The following is a 22,804-nucleotide window of genomic DNA, read 5'->3' as shown; positions in this document are numbered from 1 at the left end:
AATGGGTTAGTAAATAACATTAATTTGACCTAATCGCTTAAAGGTTCTTCCATTTTAACCTCTTCTTTCACTCTACCTTCTATCATACACACAGTTTCATCTTCTTCTCCGAGAAACATAATAACAAAAATTTTCCCAAATCCAGTGACCTAGTCGCTACTCTCCCATGCATGCACTAGCTCTCATTCTCTTCCCGGCGCAACAATCCAGATCCAGATCCTCAAATTCACACATATCAGCCATCTCGCCGTCGCAATCTCCTTTGTCTTCGTCGTCTCCACTTATACATATCTAATTCTCGATGTTCTCCAGTTTCATTTGTTAGATCTGTAAGGTAAATGAGGTAATTCATACATAGATCTAATAGTTCTACTGAGACATGATATGAAATCTGCTTGCGCTAACCCCGTTCGGAATGTTTATAGCCCGTGGCTAAATCTTTTCATGCTTTAGTTTTTATAGATCTGCTTCTTTTTGTGCTCTGACTCCATTTTCGATTGTTTTTATAAAGTTTTTGTTTAAAAGTTTATGAGATCTTTGCCTTATCTTGGTTCATTGTATCAACTTGCTATTTCGATTTATGTTATGGAATTCTGTCACTAATTTTTTTTGCTAAGAATAGACTACAATTTGTTTGCCTGTTTTAATTGTTAAAGTTTTATGGTTTATTATCTTCGAATTTGAGAGGTTTTAACTAAATTTTGTCTATGTTTCAGTAGAAACTCATCAGGAAGAACAAATCAATGGCCAAAAGAAATTTAGGTGAAATCAGATGTGTTGCTGAGTATGGCTTCTAGACTTAGCAAATCAGTAGTGTTTTACTACATTGGTGCCATGTCTATTGGGATTATCATTCTTCTAACTCGTTATCATTAAACAGGTAAAAGTTTTCAAAACAATACCAAATATTTTTGCTTATACTTCTCATGACTTCTCTATGGTTAACGCTAACGCTGTAAGTGATTGTAATCAGGGGATAACGCCTCTCCCAGCTGGAGGGAAGAGTCGCCTTGACTTATTTTTTTCAACAAGAACTTGAAGAATGTGAAAGTGATGAAGTAAATAGACTTTAGATCCAAGGATATGATGTCCTCTCTATCATGTTTGCGTGTTGATGATGAAGGAGAAGAAGTTTCAAAGTTTGGAGGTCCAATGAGTGTGAAGAATTCACGAAATTTTAAATACAAGAGTTGTATGAAACTATCTTTTAATTTGTATTTTTATTTGGTAATATATATGTCTTTTATATCATGTTTTCATATAAATATGTCATTTATATATTCATTATGGTGGGGGTGGAAATGGCGTTGCGGGAATATTTTTGGAGTGAATGGGAAGTGCAGAGACAGGGTGCAATTTTTAAAAAACCTGGCTAAGGAAGTGAACCAAGCTCATTTGAATGGAGAAGGTGTGGGCCGAGGGCAAACAGTAAGGGTGGAGAGACTTATATCCTGGGCTAAACCGAATGTTGGGTGGCTTAAATTGAATACTGACGGAGCGTCGAGAGGGAACCCCGGGCTGGCATCAGCGGGTGGAGTCTTGCGGAATGAGGAGGGAGATTGGTGGGGTGGATTTGCGCTAAATATTGGTATATGCACCGCCCCATTAGCGAAACTTTGGGGAGTTTATTACGGTTTGTACATTGCATGGGAGAGAGGAGTCCCGAGGCTTGAAGTTGAGGTGGACTCGGAGATTGTAGTAGGATTTCTAACGACAGGGATTAGTGATACTCATCCGCTGTCTTTCATGGTGCGTTTGTGCCATGGCTTTTTATCGAAGGACTGGACTGTCCGGATTTCTCACGTGTATAGGGAGGCAAACCGTCTTGCTGACGGTTTGGCGAACTATGCATTTACACGTCCGCTAGGTTTTCATTTGTTTGAGACCTTCCCGGATGATGTTCGTGTTATTCTTTTGGAGGATGTAGACGGTGCTGCGCACCCGAGAAGTGTTCGTTTGTAATTTTTTATTTTTGTTTGAATAAAGAGGGGAGACTATTGTCTCCTCCAACCTACCAAAAAAAAAAAATGTCATTTATATTATTTTTAAATTGTCAAATTATCCAAAAATTAAAAAAGAAAATACATGGAACAATTATAGGAATTGTTACATAAATAAAAAAAATAATTGCATATTGTAAACGTTATTTAAGTAGAAAAAATTGCGAGATAAAACTGCTATTATAATAGTAAAAGTAACAGTAAAACAACGTTGTTATTAGATAATTAATAACAAAATATACTCGTTATCAAAGCATATAACATTGCATAAAAAATATAGCAATACAAAAAAACGCTATCGGAAGCCGTCGACCTATTATCATGGGCGCAGATATAGCGCTTTCTACTATGTTATCGTCTCATTAGATAGCGTTATTCGACCGCTAAGAATACTCAATTTTCCTGTAGTGAAGATTAGGAAAGTGGTCCCACCACAGTTATCTTTTCATTTGGTTTGGGTTTTGGACGAGACTTTATATTTTTGAGAAGGTAAGTAATCTATGTTTTTACCAAAACAAAATGTTAATGAACTAGGATTTAACCTGCGGTACACCGCGGGGCAAAATTGTATTTTATGTATTTTATATAATAATTTATAATTTATTGGATTTTTAAATTGATATTAAATAAAAAAATTTCATTTAATTCGACTAAATGGTAATAACTGAATAACTAAATGGTAATAAAATTTTATTACCACTTAGTAATAGATATTACCATTTACATATTCAGTTATTCAGCCAGATTTAGCTAAAAATCACAATAAAATTCAGTCAAATTCAGCAATTCAGCCGAATTCAGCGGTTACCATTTACACCCTAGAATTACCTCTAATGTTACCCTTAATTCTATCACCCAAACTCTAAGAGTTAGACTCAAACGGCAGGCCCATGATCCTTTTATTAAAATTCCTTTGAGGCCTTAGCATGGCATGCATGCCTAAGGGCCTACTACTTCAGGATGAGGTCCACTAGACTCTAAGCATACATCAAGGTGAGCCCATGTCTTATTATACCACGTCCTAGTGAGGTCCACCGAAATGTAACAAAAACATCCTAGTAAACACCACTGATAAAGTCACCTCACCATGTCTCTTGAACAAACTCCCTTCGACGACGAAGAATCTTCGTACACGTACTTGTGTAGTCTGCATGCAACGAGTCAATTCCTAAAAATATCATCAATAATTTGAAACTCTTGATTATTGATGATATTACTAACTTGGAAAATTATGCTAGTACACAAAATTTATACATGAAAAAAAAATGATTATATTCATGCATGTAATCGTAACTTCTCAGTTACGGTGGAGTAATTGGATTTCTTTCTGTTATCTTCATAGTTTCTAGAGTATGAGTATCAATTGGAAACGAAAAACACATTGGTAAAACAATAATTTAAAACATATATCTAAGAAGAGAATTCCCACATTTTATATTTATTTTTATAAAATCTTACACAAAAAACAAAATGAGGTATGTGCGTGATGTGTAGCATAAGAAAGGCATGACATAAGGCAGTTCGAAAAAAACCTTTTCTCCAAAATTTAATGCCCATTGGCCGCTAATTTTGGGCCCCACGATTAGCCACGTGTCATTTTCTCGTCGAGGGACCCAGTTCGGTACTCGTATGCTCACACAAACCTAACACCTATTTCTTCTCGCATCTTATATGAAACACATTCACTCTCCAATAATCTCTATACTTTTCCTACATACTCTCTTGAAGATCATGGGACTAATTTCGTGAAAAACAGTCATTTTTTTTTGTTTTAATTTGAAAACCGAGTTGATGGAAAACATGGGGGATTCGAGCATAGGGCCGGGCCATCCGCATCTCCCTCCCGGGTTTCGGTTTCACCCGACTGATGAGGAACTAGTGGTTCATTACCTCAAGAAGAAAGCTGCTTCTGTTCCACTTCCGGTCTCAATCATCGCCGAGATTGATCTTTACAAGTTCGATCCTTGGGAACTTCCAAGTTAATATGATTTTATATATTTTTCCTTACAATTTGTGTTTGGTTGTTTTGATTAAAATGTGATGATTACTTGGTTAAAGGTATTTTGAATGGTTTTAGGCAAAGCGAGTTTTGGAGAGCACGAGTGGTACTTCTTTAGTCCTCGGGATCGGAAGTATCCGAATGGTGTTAGACCAAACCGTGCAGCAACTTCCGGTTATTGGAAAGCAACGGGAACAGATAAACCGATATTTACGTGCAATAGTCACAAGGTTGGTGTCAAGAAAGCGCTAGTGTTTTATGGTGGAAAACCTCCTAAAGGGATCAAAACAGATTGGATCATGCATGAATATCGCCTCACTGATGGTAACCTAAGCACTGCGGCTAAGCAGCCTGACTTAGCCACGACAAGGAAAAACTCACTACGGGTATGTGAAAAAATGATCTAAGCATCTACTTACAAATTTTGGGTCATCAGATTTGCGTCTCCGTATATATATATATCTAATGTGAGTCTCCAAAATAAGGTCCACATATTATCACCAAATGGAAAAGTATTTTGTTGTTGGTAATGAAACGCCAAGCTACTATCTAAATTAACCCTACGTATGTCCGTACAATAATATTTCAACACACTAAAATTTGTAGAATTCAAATTTGTGACATTTTCCACCATTATTACACTACTATTTCAAACTACAATATTGTTTCACGTGAGAAAATCATACCAAAATCTTTTCTTTTTTGGGAACACTCAAGATACTCTCCTGGTTGAATTAATGCGACTGACGTTATTATTATATAGTTTGGTGTGTTGATTTGTACCACAAATCAAATTTTTGCAGCTAGACGATTGGGTTCTATGTAGGATCTATAAGAAGAATAGTTCACAAAGACCAACAATGGAGAGAGTATTACTTAGAGAAGATCTAATGGAAGGAATGCTCTCAAAATCATCTGCTAATTCTTCTTCCACATCAGTCCTAGACAACAGCGACAACAACAATAACAATAACAACAATAACGAAGAACACTTTTTTGACGGTATGGTTGTCTCTTCAGACAAACGGTCCTTGTGTGGTCAATACCGTATGGGTCACGAGGCCTCAGGATCATCTTCATTCGGATCTTTCTTATCGAGCAAGAAGTTTCATCATACAGGTGATTTCAACAATGACAACTACAATGTCTCTTTTGTTTCAATGCTTAGTGAGATTCCTCAGAGTTCGGGGTTTCATGCAAATGGAGTTATGGATACGACGTCGTCTCTAGCTGATCATGGGGTTTTAAGACAGGCGTTTCAGCTTCCTAACATGAACTGGCATTCATAATCTATATTAGATAAATCTGTATGTATCATGTTCATGTATGTATCTATGCACGCCTAATATAGTTTACACATATATCATCTGGGGATATATATATATATATATACAAACACACGATCTTACAAATGTATACGTATATGTTTACGTCAAGAAAGGTGTATACGTCTCTTTTTACTCCATGGTTGCAAATTAAAGATGTGTACTAATAACAGAAGCTGATTTATACAATATATGATAGTATATTTTTTCCCTATATAAGTTAGCATTAAATATGCCACATGTTAATATATAGAATAACATTATGCAAAGTTTGGTTCAATTTTTTATTTTTATTTTCATTTTCCCATAAAGATAATTTACTGTTTAACTATGAAGTTGATTTTCTCACGTAGTATATCTTCCATGTGAATTATTTTAAAGAAAACTTAACGTATATTTCGATGTCGGTTACTAATTGCCAATCGGACAAACAAATATTGAAGCAAACCACTGAAATATCAAATATGCAATTCAAATAGGCAATTACAACAAAGCGGGCTAGAAATTGTTGCAAATTTAGAACCGATCTTCGTCTTCATGATCGAGATTCAATCAATTTATCTCACTATCATTACACTCCATAAACATGTACTAATAAAAAAAACTATGAGAAAAAAATAGATATGAAAATATGGAGAAGAAGAGAAGTGGAAGAAAATGACACACCGGATTTTATGAGTTGAGGTTGGCTAGAAGTATTCCTTGCATTTCTTTAGCTAATCAGATCAATCTTGAAACATCACCATACACTCGATCTATTTATAAGTAGAGGATCAAATGGTCTATTTCTTAGTTGGGTTGTTACAAAATCTCAAAACTGACTCCGTTTAGCTCGATGGACCTTAAACCAATATTTAAACCAAGATTCCATGTTACTCGAACTGTACCCACATTTAAACCAACATTCAAATTAAATTTCAGTTCCTCATAAAAACTCGTTTTTGTTTTTGTTGTCTCCCCACATTTGGGGTTTTGCGATTTTAGATTTCGTACTAGAATGATTCTTGAATTTTCGACGACGACCCTTCAATCTTTGCCGGTACTACTACTCGATCTTCCAGTCACTACTACTAGTAGATTTTCTGTTCTTCCTTCTATTCTCCTACTTTATTTGCATTGACTTTCTCATCTAAACTCTGATTTCCCATGTAAGTGTTGGAACTTGTTTTTGACAAAATGGTTTTGACCATTGTTACGGTAGATTTTTTGGTGAAGCCGTTCATCGGGATAAGCGGATTTCGGACACGATGAAATCGTAGTTGCGAGCACTAAATAGTGGTGTATTTAAATGTCAAAAGCGGAGTTTGTTTCAAAGAGAAATAGATGTTCAAAGTAAGTACTTTGGAAAGCTTGGAATTTTGACTTAAAAATCAAAAGACTTACAGTACTTTGAAAATTAGAGGAGAAATCCAATCATATATGGGCTTTATGTTGGATCTGAGATTTGGGAAATGGGCTTATAAACTATGAGTTTATTCTTATTTTGATTTAAGTTATTGATTAAATCAACAAATATCTTCATTAATATTGAGTTTTTTGTATGGTAACAAAACAAATCTCATTGACGACAATTAAGGGCTGAGGATAACAATTCTCTTTAATTGTGTCATTAAGGTGATATTCTCCTCATTATTGCCATGGAAGTTGAGCTCTTTGCTATAAATTTATGGTTATTATCTCCCACTCTAATGATAGATCAAAGTATCAAAATCCCTCTTTTCTCTCTTCTTCTCTTATGTAGTTCGAGTCTGAGAGTACTCTCATAAATAGTGTTCGTGAGATTCTGATATTCGGTGTTGGAAGACAGAAAGAAAACCACAGTTTTATCTTGAGAATCTTATCGCTACGAAACCGTCGCATTACAAGGAGTTTAGAGATTTAAGGAAAGAGAACAGAAGTATTAACTCTGCAAATTCATTTTGATCTTTGCATTTTGGTATTGTAGTTGTGATTTTGTTCTTCAATTTATCTTTTAATTATCAGTTGCTTTACTTCAGTATAGTCAATGCTTATAAGTGTAGCAACCTTAATTTCTACAACAAGGCAACTGATAATTGAATGATAAATTGATGAAAAAAATCACAACTATGTACCAAATTGTAAAGATGAAAAGGAATTGCAGAGTCGAGACTTCATATCTCTTTCCTTAAATCTCTAAACGTCTGAGTTGACTGCTATCTTCGCTAGAGATCATGTTTCACTAGAAACATTAAGGGTTGTTATAATATTTTTATGTTAATTTTGGATTCATCAGTGGATATTTTTTACGCCGTTAAACACAAGAGATTCTAGTGCTCCATGAACCTTAACTAGTCTTGATTTTACTATCACTAGATAAGTGAAGGACCCTAGCATTTTATGATTACGTTGACTAGATCTATCATGTCAGCGGGATTAAATGAGTATATCCATGTCTTACTTCCCTGTCCATATTTCGTCCACCTAAATATTGAGTCTAGCTTCGATGACGGAAATTTCAATTTAACAATGGGATATATAGTTGCTCCTAACTTCATAAGAAACAAAGTACTGTAGCAAGTTTAATTTGGGAACATCAAACAAAAATATCGTGGAGATAGTCGAATAGTAAGCATACTCTATTTAAAGATGGATAAGACATAAAATAAAACCATTCCATTGGACCCTCATTGCTCCTATAAATGCAATTCCACAAAACTGAATTCCTCGAGAACATGGCAACTACATAGAAGAGTTTCATTGACATCATGATATCCTTCGAAACCAACTGAATCAATACATAAAGTCATAAGCATAGGAAAACGGTCAACCCTTAGATAGAGGGGTCTAAGGCAAATTTTCTGTTAGTCTATTATTAAAAGGTTTGGCAAATTTTAAAGTTTTCAAAAATTAGGAGTATATTGTTGCAATAAAAAGAAAAATCGAGAGCCTTAATGTTTCATTGATGGGCTTTAAGATTTTGGGGATCCTAGGTTAATATTTCACTCTACTTGATATAGGATCCACCCTGCATAAGAAGAGTAAACCCTACTTTGCTAGTAAAAGTTACAGCTTCATTTATCAGACCTATTTAGAATCGGTCAAGGTATGTCATAGGTTTACTTCTGCTTCGAAATCAAAAACTTTTGGATCTCGTTTTTATGGCGTTTTTGAAAAATTTATTATGAAGTGGAAGCACCGAAGTTTCGTCAAAGGACGCTTCTATTTTAAGATTTGATGTCTCAAATAAATAAGTAATGTGAAATTAAGTTTGATAGTATTTTTTTGTCAATTCAAAAACCCAAAAATGAATTTTCTGATATTTAGACTTTTTGCTTATTAATCTTCGTTTTATTTTTTAAAATATAATGTTTTGAAAAAATGGCAATGGCATGAATCAATTATGAGATGGTGGAAGTAGTTAATGGTTATGGTTTTTACTATCTTAAATTATTTCAAGCAGTGAATTACGCTTAAAAAATAAAAAAGAGGTGAATTCAAAACACGTTGTCAACTTCATTGCTCATCACCTTCAATATCATTATTTTTTGTTTCACTCTTTCGTCTTCTGAGTTTCCTGCGATACTGTTTAATTGTTGCGCATTCTTCAGTGAAAAAAGCAACTGCACCTAGGGTCCTTCATGTACTAAATGTATTTTCTTAACAAAATATAGTAAAAATGCTTTCCAAATACATTCATCATATTAAAATTGTAAATAAAAAATAAAAGCATTCCATCAAATAGTAAAAAGTTTTTCTTTTATTTTACTTGAAAATAAATAGTAAAAATTTTTTTTTGGTAAAAGATAAATAGTAAAAAGTTTATATCTTGGAAACTGTAATCCTCAATTTAATCACAGTATAGAAAATACGTTATAACTTCACAATACACAAATAATGTTTGATTTTCACAGTATAACGGTTTTGAGAGGGGAACTCATTAGTATTTGAGGTTCGAAACTCTTCTTCACTAAAAAAAATATATCTATCTCATTATCAGTCCATTTTTTTTTTGTGTGGATCAAAACGCAGCATGAAATGAAAACTAATCACGTTTTTGTAATGATCATTAAGGTTAGTTACAGAAAAGAAAATATTCCAGGAAAACTAATAGAAAGGAAAAGAATCTATTCAACTATTCTTTTATTTCCATGTGGAGATGTTCCTAGTTTCTGGATCTCTGTACCTATCACAATGTACATGATCCCCAAAAATCACAATGAAATAATTATTTCAAACATTTACGATAATTCATGCGATAAGAATCATGGTCACATCGTACTCTATCATTTAATGGCCTAGGAAAGATCGTACTGTATATGTGGTTCTGGACCTTCTGGTTTTTCATCACTAAGAAAACATGCGGAGGAGATCATTTTCCGACCAGTTAATGTCAAAAGGACATGTTTTGTCTAGATATATATAGTTTATGAGGTTCTCTATATCGCGTTTTTCACATGATTGATTTTATGTAACTATGAAAACAATCGTACGAAGTGACGTCTTATATAATTAGTCAGAGCTTGCAAATTGATGTACCGCGTAGATTTATGATTAGAGCGTGCATATCCTATTTTTATAGGTATTATATTTAGAGTTTTGTGTTTTTTTGGTTACAAGTAGCTTATATATGTTTAGGGTTTTATTCAGTTTTAATATTGATTAATAATATAGAGTTTTTCTCTCTGTTGTTTTTGGTATATTTAAATAAAGATCTCAACGAATAAAATAACTTTACTTATTCGGAGATTTTCATGCTAAACAAACAATCTTATAATCAACAAATTAATCACTAGTTTAATTATTCGTAGAAACTTCGACTATTACATACTCCCTCCGTTTCGTTTTAGTTGTGGTTTAGAGTTTTTTCACACAAATTAAGAAAGCATTAAATTTTCTGTTTTATCCTTTATTAATATATTTTATAAAAAATTTCATTGGCCAAAACATTAAAACAGTAGAGATAAAACTGAAATTTTCACCAAACATTTGCATTGAAAACCTAAAACGATAACTATTATGAAACAAAATTTAAATCCTAAAACGACAACTAAACTGAAACGGAGGGAGTAAATGTATGTGGTTCCGTTCTACCTCTGGTTCGTCACCAATTTGTACAAACTTGTTTCAATATTAAGACATGAAATAAACATGGAGAGGAAAGGATTGTCCGCATCAAGACAGTCTTACAGACGACAATGTTTTTGTCAACATATGGGTTTTAAAAAAGGAAGCTTTGTAGTTGCATTTTTACATTAAAGTTCATAGATAGTGGCGACCCAGAACAATATTTTATCGATATTAAAATTTATTAAAAAAAAAATTATGAATACATTTTCTAAGTTCATATTTTCTCAAAATAATTTGTTATTTTTCTTATTTTTAGTAGTTAAAAAACATTTAAAAGAAATCCTAAATTTAATAAAATATATCAAAAAAGAATGATGAAACCCACGTTTTTAACTAATAATAACAAAAAAAAAACTGATTTCCTTTTACCGAATTTGCTAGGAATAAAAAAATAAAATGTCAATACGATCAAATTTAGTATTTAATGAAAGATTACAATATGAATATCTTATAGAAAAAAATGGAAACTAGAGTTATTAGCAAAATATACAAAAGGAATACAACATTTTTGGGGGAAAAACAAATTGAATAAGGAATTGGGTGCAGAAATTATGTTTATCAAAGGGTCAATTAAGGATAAGTGCTTTAATTGGTAAACAACTCCTTAATATTAAAGGGGTCAGTTGACCCTCCTAAGTTGCATGTGGTCCGCTCCTGTTCATAGAAGCCCTCTAAACTCTATATAAAGACACCAAATTTCGAACATATGAAGCTAAAACTTTTCTAGAAATAAAGAAAAAAGAAACAATGAAATTCGAGAATTGCTTTACTTCCGATCTCTATGTTTTAGCAGAGGAGATTAAGAGAGAAACATTTGAATTGGATAACTTTAATATGAAACCTTATTCATTTGTCTCTCCCTCAGCTTATGACACAGCTTGGCTAGCCATGATCGAAGATGTCGGTACTCAGACTCCGATGTTTCAAGGTTGTGTAGACTGGATTCTGAGCAATCAGAACGTTGTAGAAGGATTATGGGGGAGGCACCAAGATGACAATGGAGATGAAACTCTGACTTCGACACTTGCTTGTGTTGTAGCACTTCGCAAATGGAACATTGGAAGTCTTCATGTTCACAAAGGTAATCGTTACGTCGAGCCGTTTTCACTATGGACCTAATTATCGTTTTGGTTTGTACGTGTTGGAGTTGAATGAAAACTATACAGATATTAAAATTACATGCATTACGTACGTTTCACATACACGTAATGCATTTTGCACTAATACTAATTATAAACATCATGATTAATTAGGGAAGAGATATATAGAAAGAAGTACGGAGAGGATTCTTGGGAAATATATCAACTCCAATAAAAAGGGATCTTGTCCTCGTTGGCTCGTTCTCATGTTCACCGGACTCGTCGAGCTTTCTCAACAACTTGGCCTACAATTTCTCTTCTCTACTCGAGTGAAGCAAATGATAAAAACTTGTTCTTCCAACGCCAAGAGATTTTCCACCGGTACGTCTCAAAAATCTACTATACATTTTTGTAGCAGTTTTTGGGTACCCAAATCGGGTCAAATTTGTTTAATTTTGACCCGGAAATCTTCAATCGGATCTTTCCTTAAATTTTGGCAAAATTAAAAAACAAAAATAATTAATAAAATCTAAAATATATATACTTTCTCAACTAATTACTATATTTAAACGCTTTATTTATGGTATATTCTCCACGATTTTTATAGATAAAGAAATCAAATATGATGATTTAATGCTAATATAACAAATTTGCACTAATTTCCTAAAACCTCTCTACCTAATTTAAACATAAATATATGATTCTTATTTCACTTTTATTTGATCTTATATTTATATTATTTTAAATTATTATAAAATATATAAATAGTTAGTAAATTTTAGTTTTTTTTTTCTGCATATGTTACAATTCAAATTTTTTAAAACGGACATATATTACTCAATCGATGAATAAAAATATGTGTGTAATCTATATTAACATTTTTAAGAACAAATTGAGCATTTAATCATGTCGTTATTTTATTCAGACCCGAAATTGAGTCATTCGGATCTTTCTTTAATTTTTACAATTATCTAAAATGGGACAGTATATCACGGGTGAAATCCTAATTAGTATTTTAAGATACAATTATAAATTGTTTTTACGGGTTGGTCCAAAAACACACACTAATTTAAAAATATACATGGAAACTATTTGAAAGCAACTTTCAAATTAACTCGAATTATATGACATTTAAATAAAAATGTTATTAAAAAATAACAAAATGATGTTTAATTTCATTTTAGATTATATGGTTGGACGGGTTTGGGTCAATATTAATACGAGACAATATACCACAGGTAAAATCCTATAAATAACAAATCAAAATACAATTATACAATCTTAAACACTAAACAAAACAAATACAACTTAAAATTTTTTATTTTAGATACAACGCATGTGACCCGCGGTATACAACAAAAAATATTATACACAATAAATTCATCAATTTATAAAAATAAAAAAATCAAATAATTAACCTGCGGTGTACCGCGGATCATATCCTAGTTAATATAGTATATTTGTTATCTTTTTGATGATCCAGCGCTAACTAGCTCATCTTTATTCTAGTTGGAAATTTATTTGTATAAATAATATATACATGACACTAATGTGAAGAACCATTAGGCTTGTAAAGTTCTAACTCAAACAACTTTTCAATTTAATCAATTGGCAATGAGATTTTTTTTTTTTTGTTGGTCAAAAGTGAAATTATTCATGTCTCTCATACAGTGTTGGTCATGTATCGAGATTCGGTAACGCTTATCTAACTATTTAACTAATATATATTTTTGTAGAGGAAAAATTGTGGATGGCCGTTACCAACGGCAGTCTCTGCTTACGTATCTAGAAGTATTACCATCGACATTTTACGCCGAAAATCAAGAACAAATCTTTGAGATACTTGGTGATTCAGATGGCTCTTTGTTTCAATCACCCTCAGCAACTGCAGCAGCGTATATGCTCTCAGGCAATACAAAGTGTCTGGCTTATCTTCAATCTCTTGTACAAAAATGCCCACATGGAGGTTAACTTTTTTTTTTTTTTTTCACATTTTTAATCAAGAAAACGGTATTAATAGCTTGATAATCGTTTTTTTTCGGTATTCCTTATGTTATGTATGTGCTTATTTATTAAATACAGTGCCACAAATTTACCCCCTGAATGAAGAACTCATCAAACTCACTATGGTCAATATAATTGATAACTTTGGTTTAGGCGAGTACTTCGGTGAAGAGATTGATCGTTTCCTTCTTCAAATTTACAAGTGAGAAAATAATATAAAACAATCTTTGATTCTTTATAATGAAGAAATTAATTAATTAACTTATATGCTTAATAATATTATACACTTTGGATTATACCCTCTCTTTTTGTCCTTAGGAGCCACGAAAAGGAGGATGTCGAGAAAATGCCCATATGTTTACAAGTAGATCAGTTGCATAAAGCCTCTCTCGAGTTTCGAATGCTGAGAATGAACGGCTACGATGTTATGCCCAGTAACGAACTAATTCTCAATATATATATTGATGCGGTCATCAACCCAAGAACCAACCATGGAGAAGATTATGGGCGAGAAGCAACAACCCAGGAGCAGCCAAGTGGGATTTTTAACCAAGTTTTATCCAAAACTTCAGGCCAAAGCCAATTCAGCCTACCCGAGAAGACCCCTGAGCCTTTTTCAGTCCAGACGAAGTCCAAGATCAATTCATCCTGCCCAGAGAACACTTGGAATGCATTCTCAGCTCAAATACCGAGCACCTCGAAGAAGAATCAGCCAAAAAAGAGTTCACACGAAGGAGTTATTCCATTTACAAGTCGGGTGATTCCCAGCTTACCCGATTTGGACATATACGGAGTAATTGGAGGATTCCGACCCGAACAGAAAGATTTAAGCTACGAAGTGAATGTTTCTGCATTCTTGACTCATCATAGGAGCTCTTCGAGTTGGAATCAAGTCAAAACCGATTTTGGTTTAGGAGATATTAATTTTCCAAACCAGATGATTCTCGGCTTGCCTTATTTGGAAGCTGACGGGTTTAGTCACTTGCAAACCAAACTTTGGCGTCCAGGAGAGTTTCTAATACAACTAGAGGCTCCTAATATCACCTCAAGCTTCATTCTCAGCCATTGTATTAAGTGGATTCAATCTTGCCTAATCATACACCAAGAGTTACCATATATGGACCCGAGAGCATTCAAAGCCCAACCCCAACGGCTATCTTCTGATTTGGTGCGACTTAAGGGAGTTATTAGAAGATTAATAAGCCATGGAATCATCCAGAAGCTTTCAAGATATAAAAGCCCACGAGTTTCCCTTTTTGGACCAAGCATTCAAGCCTAACGGCTACATTATATCAAAGACAATCCCTTTGATATTTCTCATTCATTTGATCGTGTATTTTCTTTCCTTTTTGAATTATTAGACTGTTAGAAATGCCTAGAGGTCGAGCCTATAAAGCTCATGTCACTTGTAACATTTTTATTCACCCTTGATCATATTAAAGTAATAAGAACATTTTCTTCTTGTCAAAGTTTGAGTCTTTGTCGTTTATTCATTAGTCTTAAGTGAGTGAGTCTCTTAGGCCTATTTGAATCTGCGGATCAAGATTGTTGATAAGTTCAACAACCTTCTTTCGTTCATTGATCGAGTGAGTCGATTAACCCATTGATTGAGCGAGTCAATCATTCTATCTCCACGTCGTTTCCATCCTTCCGCGGGATTAAGCTTGGAATCTCTTGATCATTGAGTGATCATAAGTTGGATTAGTTCCAATCTTATATCATATATCCACAAGTAATTAAATTCCTACGATTCCGCCAAATTTGATTTTTCTTTTCCTTTTCACACAAACTTGATGTAGGGAGCTTTTGCTGGTTCCTGAATGACGAAGAAATCCGAGATCATCTAGAGACAAACATTGAATGTTTATTCTTTGTAATGTTAAGTGTTTACAGAGAAACTGATCTCATCTTTCCAGGAGAGTGTGAACTGGAAGAAGCTAGAGAGTTTTCTCGAAAATTACTCGACAAAAGTCAATTTATCGATGAACCAATTGTGCCTACTTTTCACATTAAACATGAAATAAGTACTCCGTGGATGACTCGACTCAAACATCTTGATCATAGGATGTGGATTGAGGACAAGGACTCAAATGCTTTCTCAATTGGAAAAGCCTCTGTGATCAGGTATATTTATTCAAATATATATACTTGCAATCGAATATATATCAGATTATATGTTTACAATAGCAAAGCTGACTATGCTTTTTTAAAAAAATATTGTTGGAACCATACACAGTATATATAGCGACAAGCTTACTCATCTTGCTCTGAGAAATTTCGAACTTCGACAAGCTATATATCGACATGAAATGGAGGACCTGATGACGTAAGTATTGAGACATGTTTTGAGATAAGACCCTATAAACCCTATATATGTCAATCATGGAATTCAAAGTTGATCTTTTAATTTGAGCAAGGTGGGTGAAGAAATCAGGACTTAACGATATCGGATTCGGAAGAGAGAAGACAACATATTGCTATTTTGCAGCTTCATCAAGCACTTCATTACCTATTAAAGCCGCAACTAATATTCGTAAGCTTATGGCAAAGAGTGGGATCCTTATTACAGTTGCCGATGATTTCTTCGACGAAGAAGGTTCTTTTGATGAATTGGAAGCGCTTACTAAAGCTGTTATAAGGTACATTGGTTAAAACATTGTTATACAGGTGTGATTAGAAACAATCAATAACCTAATAAATTATCTATTTTTGGAATCCAATTATTCAATTGATTCTTGATTGAAAATATTGTCTACGTATAAATGATAGATGGGAAGGAGAAGAGCTTAAAGGTTACGGTAATATCATATTCAAAGCACTTGATGACCTCGTAAAAGTGACTGCTGAAACTTGCTTTAAGGGTCACGGAACTGACATAACAAACCATCTACGCAACATTGTAAGTCTTTATAATTTAAGTTATTCTTAATTTTACCATGTTTTATTTGTGGGGATTAACCTGTTGAAATAACTAAATCAACAAAATAATCATATGTTGAATAATGAAGTAAATATGATTACGCAGTGGAGCGAAACATTTGAGTCGTGGCTACGTGAAGCCAAATGGAGTAAGAAGGGATACATACCATCGATGGAAGAATATCTTCGAAATGGAATGATCTCAATCGCAACACACACCATTGTTCTTCCTACTTTGTGTCTCATGGAATCTTTTTTTCCCCAACACAAACTCAAACCCGGAAATTATGACAACATAACAACATTGCTCATGACCGTTACTCGACTCCTTAATGATCTACAAAGTTACCAGGTGATGTCAATCTCTATAATACCTGAATTAATCTACTATACATGGATAGATTTTACTTAGGGTTAGCATGTTTTGTAGTTGATTAGACATGCCAATTAGAACACCATGTTATATAGCTTAATAGACATGTCAATTAGGAGCGAGATCCGATCCGAAAGATAGAGTACGTGACAACAACATTCGGACCAGGCCAGGCTGGGGGTTATAAATACATTTTAGATCGACTGAATGGAGTCTAGATCGACTAAAGTCTATACACCATGTCGACTTCAACTCTAAGAAGATATTTTAAATGCAATTGGGTATCTATCAATTCGAATAAAGTAGGGATACTAGTTCTTAATTAGTTAGTTATTATTAAATTTTGGATAAAATTAAAAGTTATGTGAAGCTCTTTATCTTTTAGGCATATGAGGTGTTCTTCTTGTACCTGATGACCAAACTTGTAATATTGAAATTTGCAGAAGGAACAAGAACAAGGCAAGATCAACTCCGTGCTACTCCACATGAAAAATCATAGTGGTTTGGAGATTGAGGATTCGGTTGCTTGTATTGAAAAGATCATTGATTTGAAGAGAAAAGAATTCATGGAGCATGTCTTAAGGAATGAATTCAGTGATTTATCTAAACCATGCAAAGATATTCACATGTCTTTATGCAAAGTTTTTGAGATGTTCTTCAACAAAAAGAATCGTTATGATTCGGATACGGAGATGCTTGAAGACATTAAGAAGGCTCTTTACGATCCCATCAACATTCGTAAATAAATTCTTCGAGATTTATCCAATGTGTGAATTTCTTAATCTGAATTTATGTATGCATTACTAAATTGTCATCATGTAATAGTTTTTCTCGATCTATATCTTTTTATTTATCACTGTTGTAAGGTTTCCCAAGTTTATTTTTATTTTTATTTTATCTTAAATAAAGTAAAAATTTAAAATTAAATCTACTCTGGATTTGTTGAAAACCTTTTGGTATCTGATACGGTTCAAATTGAATCCTAAAGCCTACTCTCTCAAATAAGAGATCAATTGCAGCACTTAAGGGTCGAATTCTACAAAGTTCTTTTGTTCACACAATAAGTTATAAGTCTCGAAATTAGGCTAAATAAAATAATAAGAATTAAAATAAAACAAAAGCAAGCAATGATTTCAGGTGAAAAGATCAATAGATTAAAGCGTCAGGTTTAGGAAAATTCTCAAGAAATAAACTAATAGTTTATCTAGCAAAATTAATTAGGATTATTCAATGAACCATTCTAGAACTCAAAACACTAATGAATAGCTAACCACCTCTCGATGCGCTAACTAACTAATCTAATGTCAGTAATTCCATCTCGCGATGCGAATTTCTAGATCTAGACTAGCATTAAACTCAAGTTTGATATGTTCACAAATTCTCCTAGACCAACTCTCGATGCATCTAGAAATATTTGCTCATCTAAGGTAATTCCAGTAACAGGTGCTCTCTCGGATCAAATACCTATTATCCTGTGATCTAGTTATAGTTAGCTACTCTAGAACTAGCATTAATAACAACCTAGATGAAGAACTCTATAGATTAATCCTAACAGGTAATCGATTTACTAGTTTATCTAAATCCCTAATGAGAATCCCTAAACCTAACAGGGAGATTACTTAGACATGATTAATGAAACAGAAAACATGTTGAATAAATTGCAGAATAAGAAATTAAAAGAAGAAAATAGTTTAGAATAAATCTTCTCTCTAACAGGGTATTGAAATATCTAAAAGTAGCTCTCTCCAATTATATTCCAAAGGGTTCAAGCTTAGAGAATTACAAAAGCCAAAGACAAGATAATGAAATAGAAAAACCCTAAAAACTATTTATAAAGTCTCAAAAACGTGCAAAGACTAAAATTGCAAATAGGAAAGTCTTCTAGGTAAATTCTGCGGGCTTTAAAACTCTAAACCGTCGAGACTTCTTGCTAGGCCGTGTTTGGTGTCGAGCGACACAAAGGGTGTCGGTCGACACTCATGCCTTAGTTCGAACCGAATTCGTCTCCTTAGCTTCAAATCTTCGGTTTAGCTCCAGAATGATTCATTTTCTCCAATTTTGTCCCGAACATGCAAAAACTTGAAAAGACTCGAAAAGACACTAGAAACAACAAAAGGACTCTAAAACTGACACGTAAATCACGGTTAAAACCGGTAAAATCCGTGATATATTAGTATCCGAATTAAGTCTTAATCAATTCAATAAAACAATGGGTCGAGTGAGATTTTTTTCTCAACTTTTTGTGGGAAGGTAAAGTGAAACTCTCGTATTCAAGAATCTACAAGAGGTAGCATCGCTAGTTGCGTTAAAGAATTCGGCTTTCACAGTTTAGGTTTTATATATTTATAATGATACAATTAAGGATTTAGAGTGTAAATATTTGAATCTACCATTTGTTGGCATACTAATTTGAAAGTCAGGATTTTTATAAATAGTTAGCGAGATTAAATTAGAAGGAAATAAAACTTGTTTAGACCGTACTAAATTTAAATTTTGTTCCAAATCAGAGATTATTAAGTTGTGGAGCATAATTTCTCATCGACTATGTGAAAATATTTTAAATAAGTTATTTTGGATACTCCCTCCGTCCTACAAAGATGAATTTTTTAGAAAAAAAATTTGTCCTACAAAGATAGAAGTTTTGTGTTTCCAATGTCAAATTTAAAACAGTTTACCTATTTTATCTTTATTAAACAATAATAAATAATATACTCTTTAAAATATGTTAAAAGGTTAAAAGAATAAAATTGTCATTATACATTATTTCTTAAAGAATGTGAAATTTTAAAAAAATCTATTTTTATGGGATGGAAGGAGTATTTTTTTATGTAGTCAACCTTATTAGTATATCATGGATCCGGAATATGAAACACACCTGAAAATAGAAACGTTACTAACCAATAGAATCACGGTAGACCCGAAGAGTATATAACTATACGTATTTAAGTACGGAATAATATCATGATGATGCTGGTCACAGACTCACAGTGGCAAAATCAAATCCCACTTTGACTGGTTCCATATAAAAATGAGATTTTCGTGTTGATTTTTCCAATTTGAATATGTATAACTAGCATGTTAAAAAAAGGAAAAAAAAAAGAAAAGAAAAGAAAAGAAACAAGCATGTTTAATGCTTACTGGCATTTTTGCATGACTGACTAGGCTTGGGCGTTCGGATATTCGGGTCGGGTTCGGGTCTGGTTTTTCGGGTTTAGAAAACTAAGACCTGTTCGGGTATTTTAAAACTTCGGGTTCGGATCGGGTTCGGATCGGGTTCGGATCGGGTATTTCGGGTTCGGATTCGGGTTTATCCGAAGTATCCAAATATTAAAAAATTTGTATCCCATTCTATGCAAAGTATTGAAAATACTCAAAAAATCTATACATTTTAAGTATTTTATACCTTAATCTAACCAAAAGTAGCTAAAACAACCGAAAATATCTTAATATCCGAATAATTTAGACACTTAGATTATTACAAGTATAAATATTACTAATATATTATATCTATGTATGTATATTTCGGATATATTCAGGTACTTGTTCGGGTTCAGGTTCGGGTCGGGTTCGGGTTCGGATTTTTGGGTTGTGAAGTTTAGAACCCGTTCGGGTATTTTAAAACTTCGGGTTCGGATTCGGGTCGGGTTTTTTAGGTCGGGTTCGGTTCGATTCTTCGGGTTCGGATATTATGCCCAGGCTTATGACTGACCATTCTTATGCAAATTATTGTCTCGCACAAACATAGATAGACCCTTCCAAGAATTATTAATTCATCGGAAGGAATGGTGATCTAGTGGTAGTACGAAGGAGTTGGTTCTTTTGTACACTGAATTTAACATCCTTGTTGAGACGGAGAAGCATTCTTTAAATCAATATAGACTAAAAATTGGCTTCGGATATTGAAGGAGATTATAGGCCAATTTTTTTTTTATTAGTTCGTCTCCAGATTCCAGTTAACTAATTAGATAATTTCCGGATCTATCAGTATTATCAGTTCAGTCATTATCCGACACGCAATAGCAATTAATAACCATCTATCTACGGTAGATAATCTACCAATCATTCACAATCACGTAAATTATAATATATATATTCAGAAAAAAATTAGTACCGCACAACTATTTTCGATTAATATATATATATATATATATATATATATATATATATATATATATATTTAAAGTATTTTTTTTTTGGGATTTTTGGCAAATGTACCACAGTTTTCAAAAATTCATAGCAAATGTACCACAATGAAAATCAATTTAGCAGTTGTACCATTTGTGTGTGGTAGTGTGGTAGAGCTTGAACGCTTTTATCTTTCTGTCTGCGTTAGAAATGTGTCAGAGGAAGGAGCTACAGTAGACGCCGGTTAGAAAATGGGGACAACTTTGTGTCAGAGAAGGACAACTTTGTGTCAGAAAAGGAGAACTTTGTCAGAAAAAGACAACTTTGTGTCAGAGAAGAAGAACAAAACACTGCATTAAATGCAGTTTACATTTACCATGAACAATAATTATGAAATAGAGTGAATGATGTCCCCCAAAAATAAGTCAAGATCTCTTGATTGTCCATCGCCAGATGATGTGGTTTTACCAGCCAGAGATCTGGATTTACTCGGGGACAACTTCTCTTGATTGCCCATCGCCAGATGATGTGGTTTTACCAGCCAGAGATCTGAATTTACTCGGAGACAACTTGATCTTTATTTTATTCCGCCAAAGAGCCGAAGACGAAGATCTGGATTTACTCGGGGACAACTTTGTTTTACCAGCCAGAGGAACGAAAACGGTTACCAATGCGTCAGGAGAGAGACAAAGAACGGCAGAAATTTCAGAGGGTCACATCAATCGCAGTTCCTTGTCTTACCAGTTAAAGGGTAAAATGGTCATTTTACAAGTACAATGTGGTATGAATGATAATTGGGCCTTCAATGTGATATTGGTGGTGCTAACTTTTTGACAAAATGTGATACCAATGCCATTTTTTTTTTTTTTTTTTTTTTAAATTTTTTTTTAAAGAAAGGTTGTACAAAACAATAATAGTCGTATTTCTAACTCGGGGAGACAATCCTCCGCAACTTATTGAGAACCATAGCATTTATGTTGTACTATAATCTGTTTCAAGTATTTATCTTCTATTTTGATTTTTTTTTAATTTAAATGAATCCTAGAAGCAATGTTTATGTAATCTCATCAACAACTGAAATAGAAACAAACTAATTTACACAAATGTGTTAATGTCGTTGCGAGTATGATTTCAGACCTGTGAATTTCATATTGTTGATATGATCAAATTTTGAACAGTGGACAAATTAAGACCGATCCATCTCTTCGTCTCTGGCCCAAGTCTTCTCCTTAATTATCTTTTTTTTTTTAATGGCAAAACTCCTTGATTATCTTATACACAGTAAAAAACCGGTAAAACCATGTCACTTAAGTTTGTGATCATAACCAAAATGTGTTCAGCCAACGCTTATATAGTAAATGGATGAATTTGTTACTTCAACTAGTAGAAAAAAAAAAAAAATTAAGTCACTTAAGTTAAGACTTTTCACGAGTTTTTAAATTTTAGTTTTCCTCGTTGTTTGTTGTCTTTGAATCAATTAGTTGGTTACATACACAGTCAACTTATAGTAGTGGTACATGACCATCCTTCGTCTATTCCCCATCACAAGAATTAAAGGCAAGACAAAATATTTCTAGTCGGACTATTATTTGATGACGAATTTTGCATGTTTCACGTTTTCTACGGTTCCGTCTACTTATTGGTGATACACACAAGTTAAAGAATATTTATTATATTGATGGTCATGGAACGTATATAATATTGATGGAGCTAGAATTATTGAAAAGTAACCAAGAGAAAAATAAAATCGGGAAACATATCAAAGAAATCTTCAACTGTTAAAAAATACTAAGAAGAGCTCTAACTATATCTTGGATAAAATATTGCGCTAACTTGTATTATTTACTAATCGTTAAATTTTATTTATTTTCCATTTAATCGCTAATTTTTAT

The 22,804-nt window shown here is 33.3% G+C and overlaps 2 protein-coding genes and 1 long non-coding RNA gene across 3 annotated transcripts; all 3 read left to right on the top strand.

Annotated features, from left to right (window-relative positions):
* Positions 1–79: 79 nt before the first annotated feature.
* Positions 80–1,243, top strand: LOC110230747. Its single transcript, XR_002333915.1, has 3 exons — positions 80–343; positions 717–880; positions 974–1,243. It is a non-coding gene; the product is annotated as an uncharacterized LOC110230747 (long non-coding RNA).
* A 2,404-nt stretch (positions 1,244–3,647) lies between these two features.
* Positions 3,648–5,535, top strand: LOC9324172 (NAC transcription factor 25). The gene is made up of 3 exons (XM_002888063.2): positions 3,648–3,978; positions 4,078–4,385; positions 4,803–5,535. Exons 1-3 carry the CDS (start codon positions 3,792–3,794, stop codon positions 5,286–5,288), a joined length of 981 nt encoding a protein of 326 aa, XP_002888109.1. The 5' UTR covers positions 3,648–3,791; the 3' UTR covers positions 5,289–5,535.
* A 5,596-nt stretch (positions 5,536–11,131) lies between these two features.
* Positions 11,132–17,680, top strand: LOC9324171 ((E,E)-geranyllinalool synthase). Its single transcript, XM_021034396.1, is given in 12 exon segments — positions 11,132–11,493; positions 11,666–11,836; positions 11,839–11,872; positions 13,228–13,457; positions 13,574–13,697; positions 13,814–13,929; positions 15,295–15,619; positions 15,732–15,821; positions 15,913–16,134; positions 16,265–16,394; positions 16,521–16,766; positions 17,231–17,680. Coding segments are annotated over 12 exon segments (2,325 nt in total). The 5' UTR covers positions 11,132–11,159; the 3' UTR covers positions 17,534–17,680.
* The last annotated feature ends 5,124 nt before the right edge of the window (positions 17,681–22,804 follow it).

Source organism: Arabidopsis lyrata, assembly GCF_000004255.2.
Source record: "Arabidopsis lyrata subsp. lyrata unplaced genomic scaffold ARALYscaffold_2, whole genome shotgun sequence".
In the NCBI taxonomy this organism is placed as follows: domain Eukaryota; kingdom Viridiplantae; phylum Streptophyta; class Magnoliopsida; order Brassicales; family Brassicaceae; genus Arabidopsis; species Arabidopsis lyrata.
This window is presented reverse-complemented; position numbering and strand designations above follow the sequence as displayed.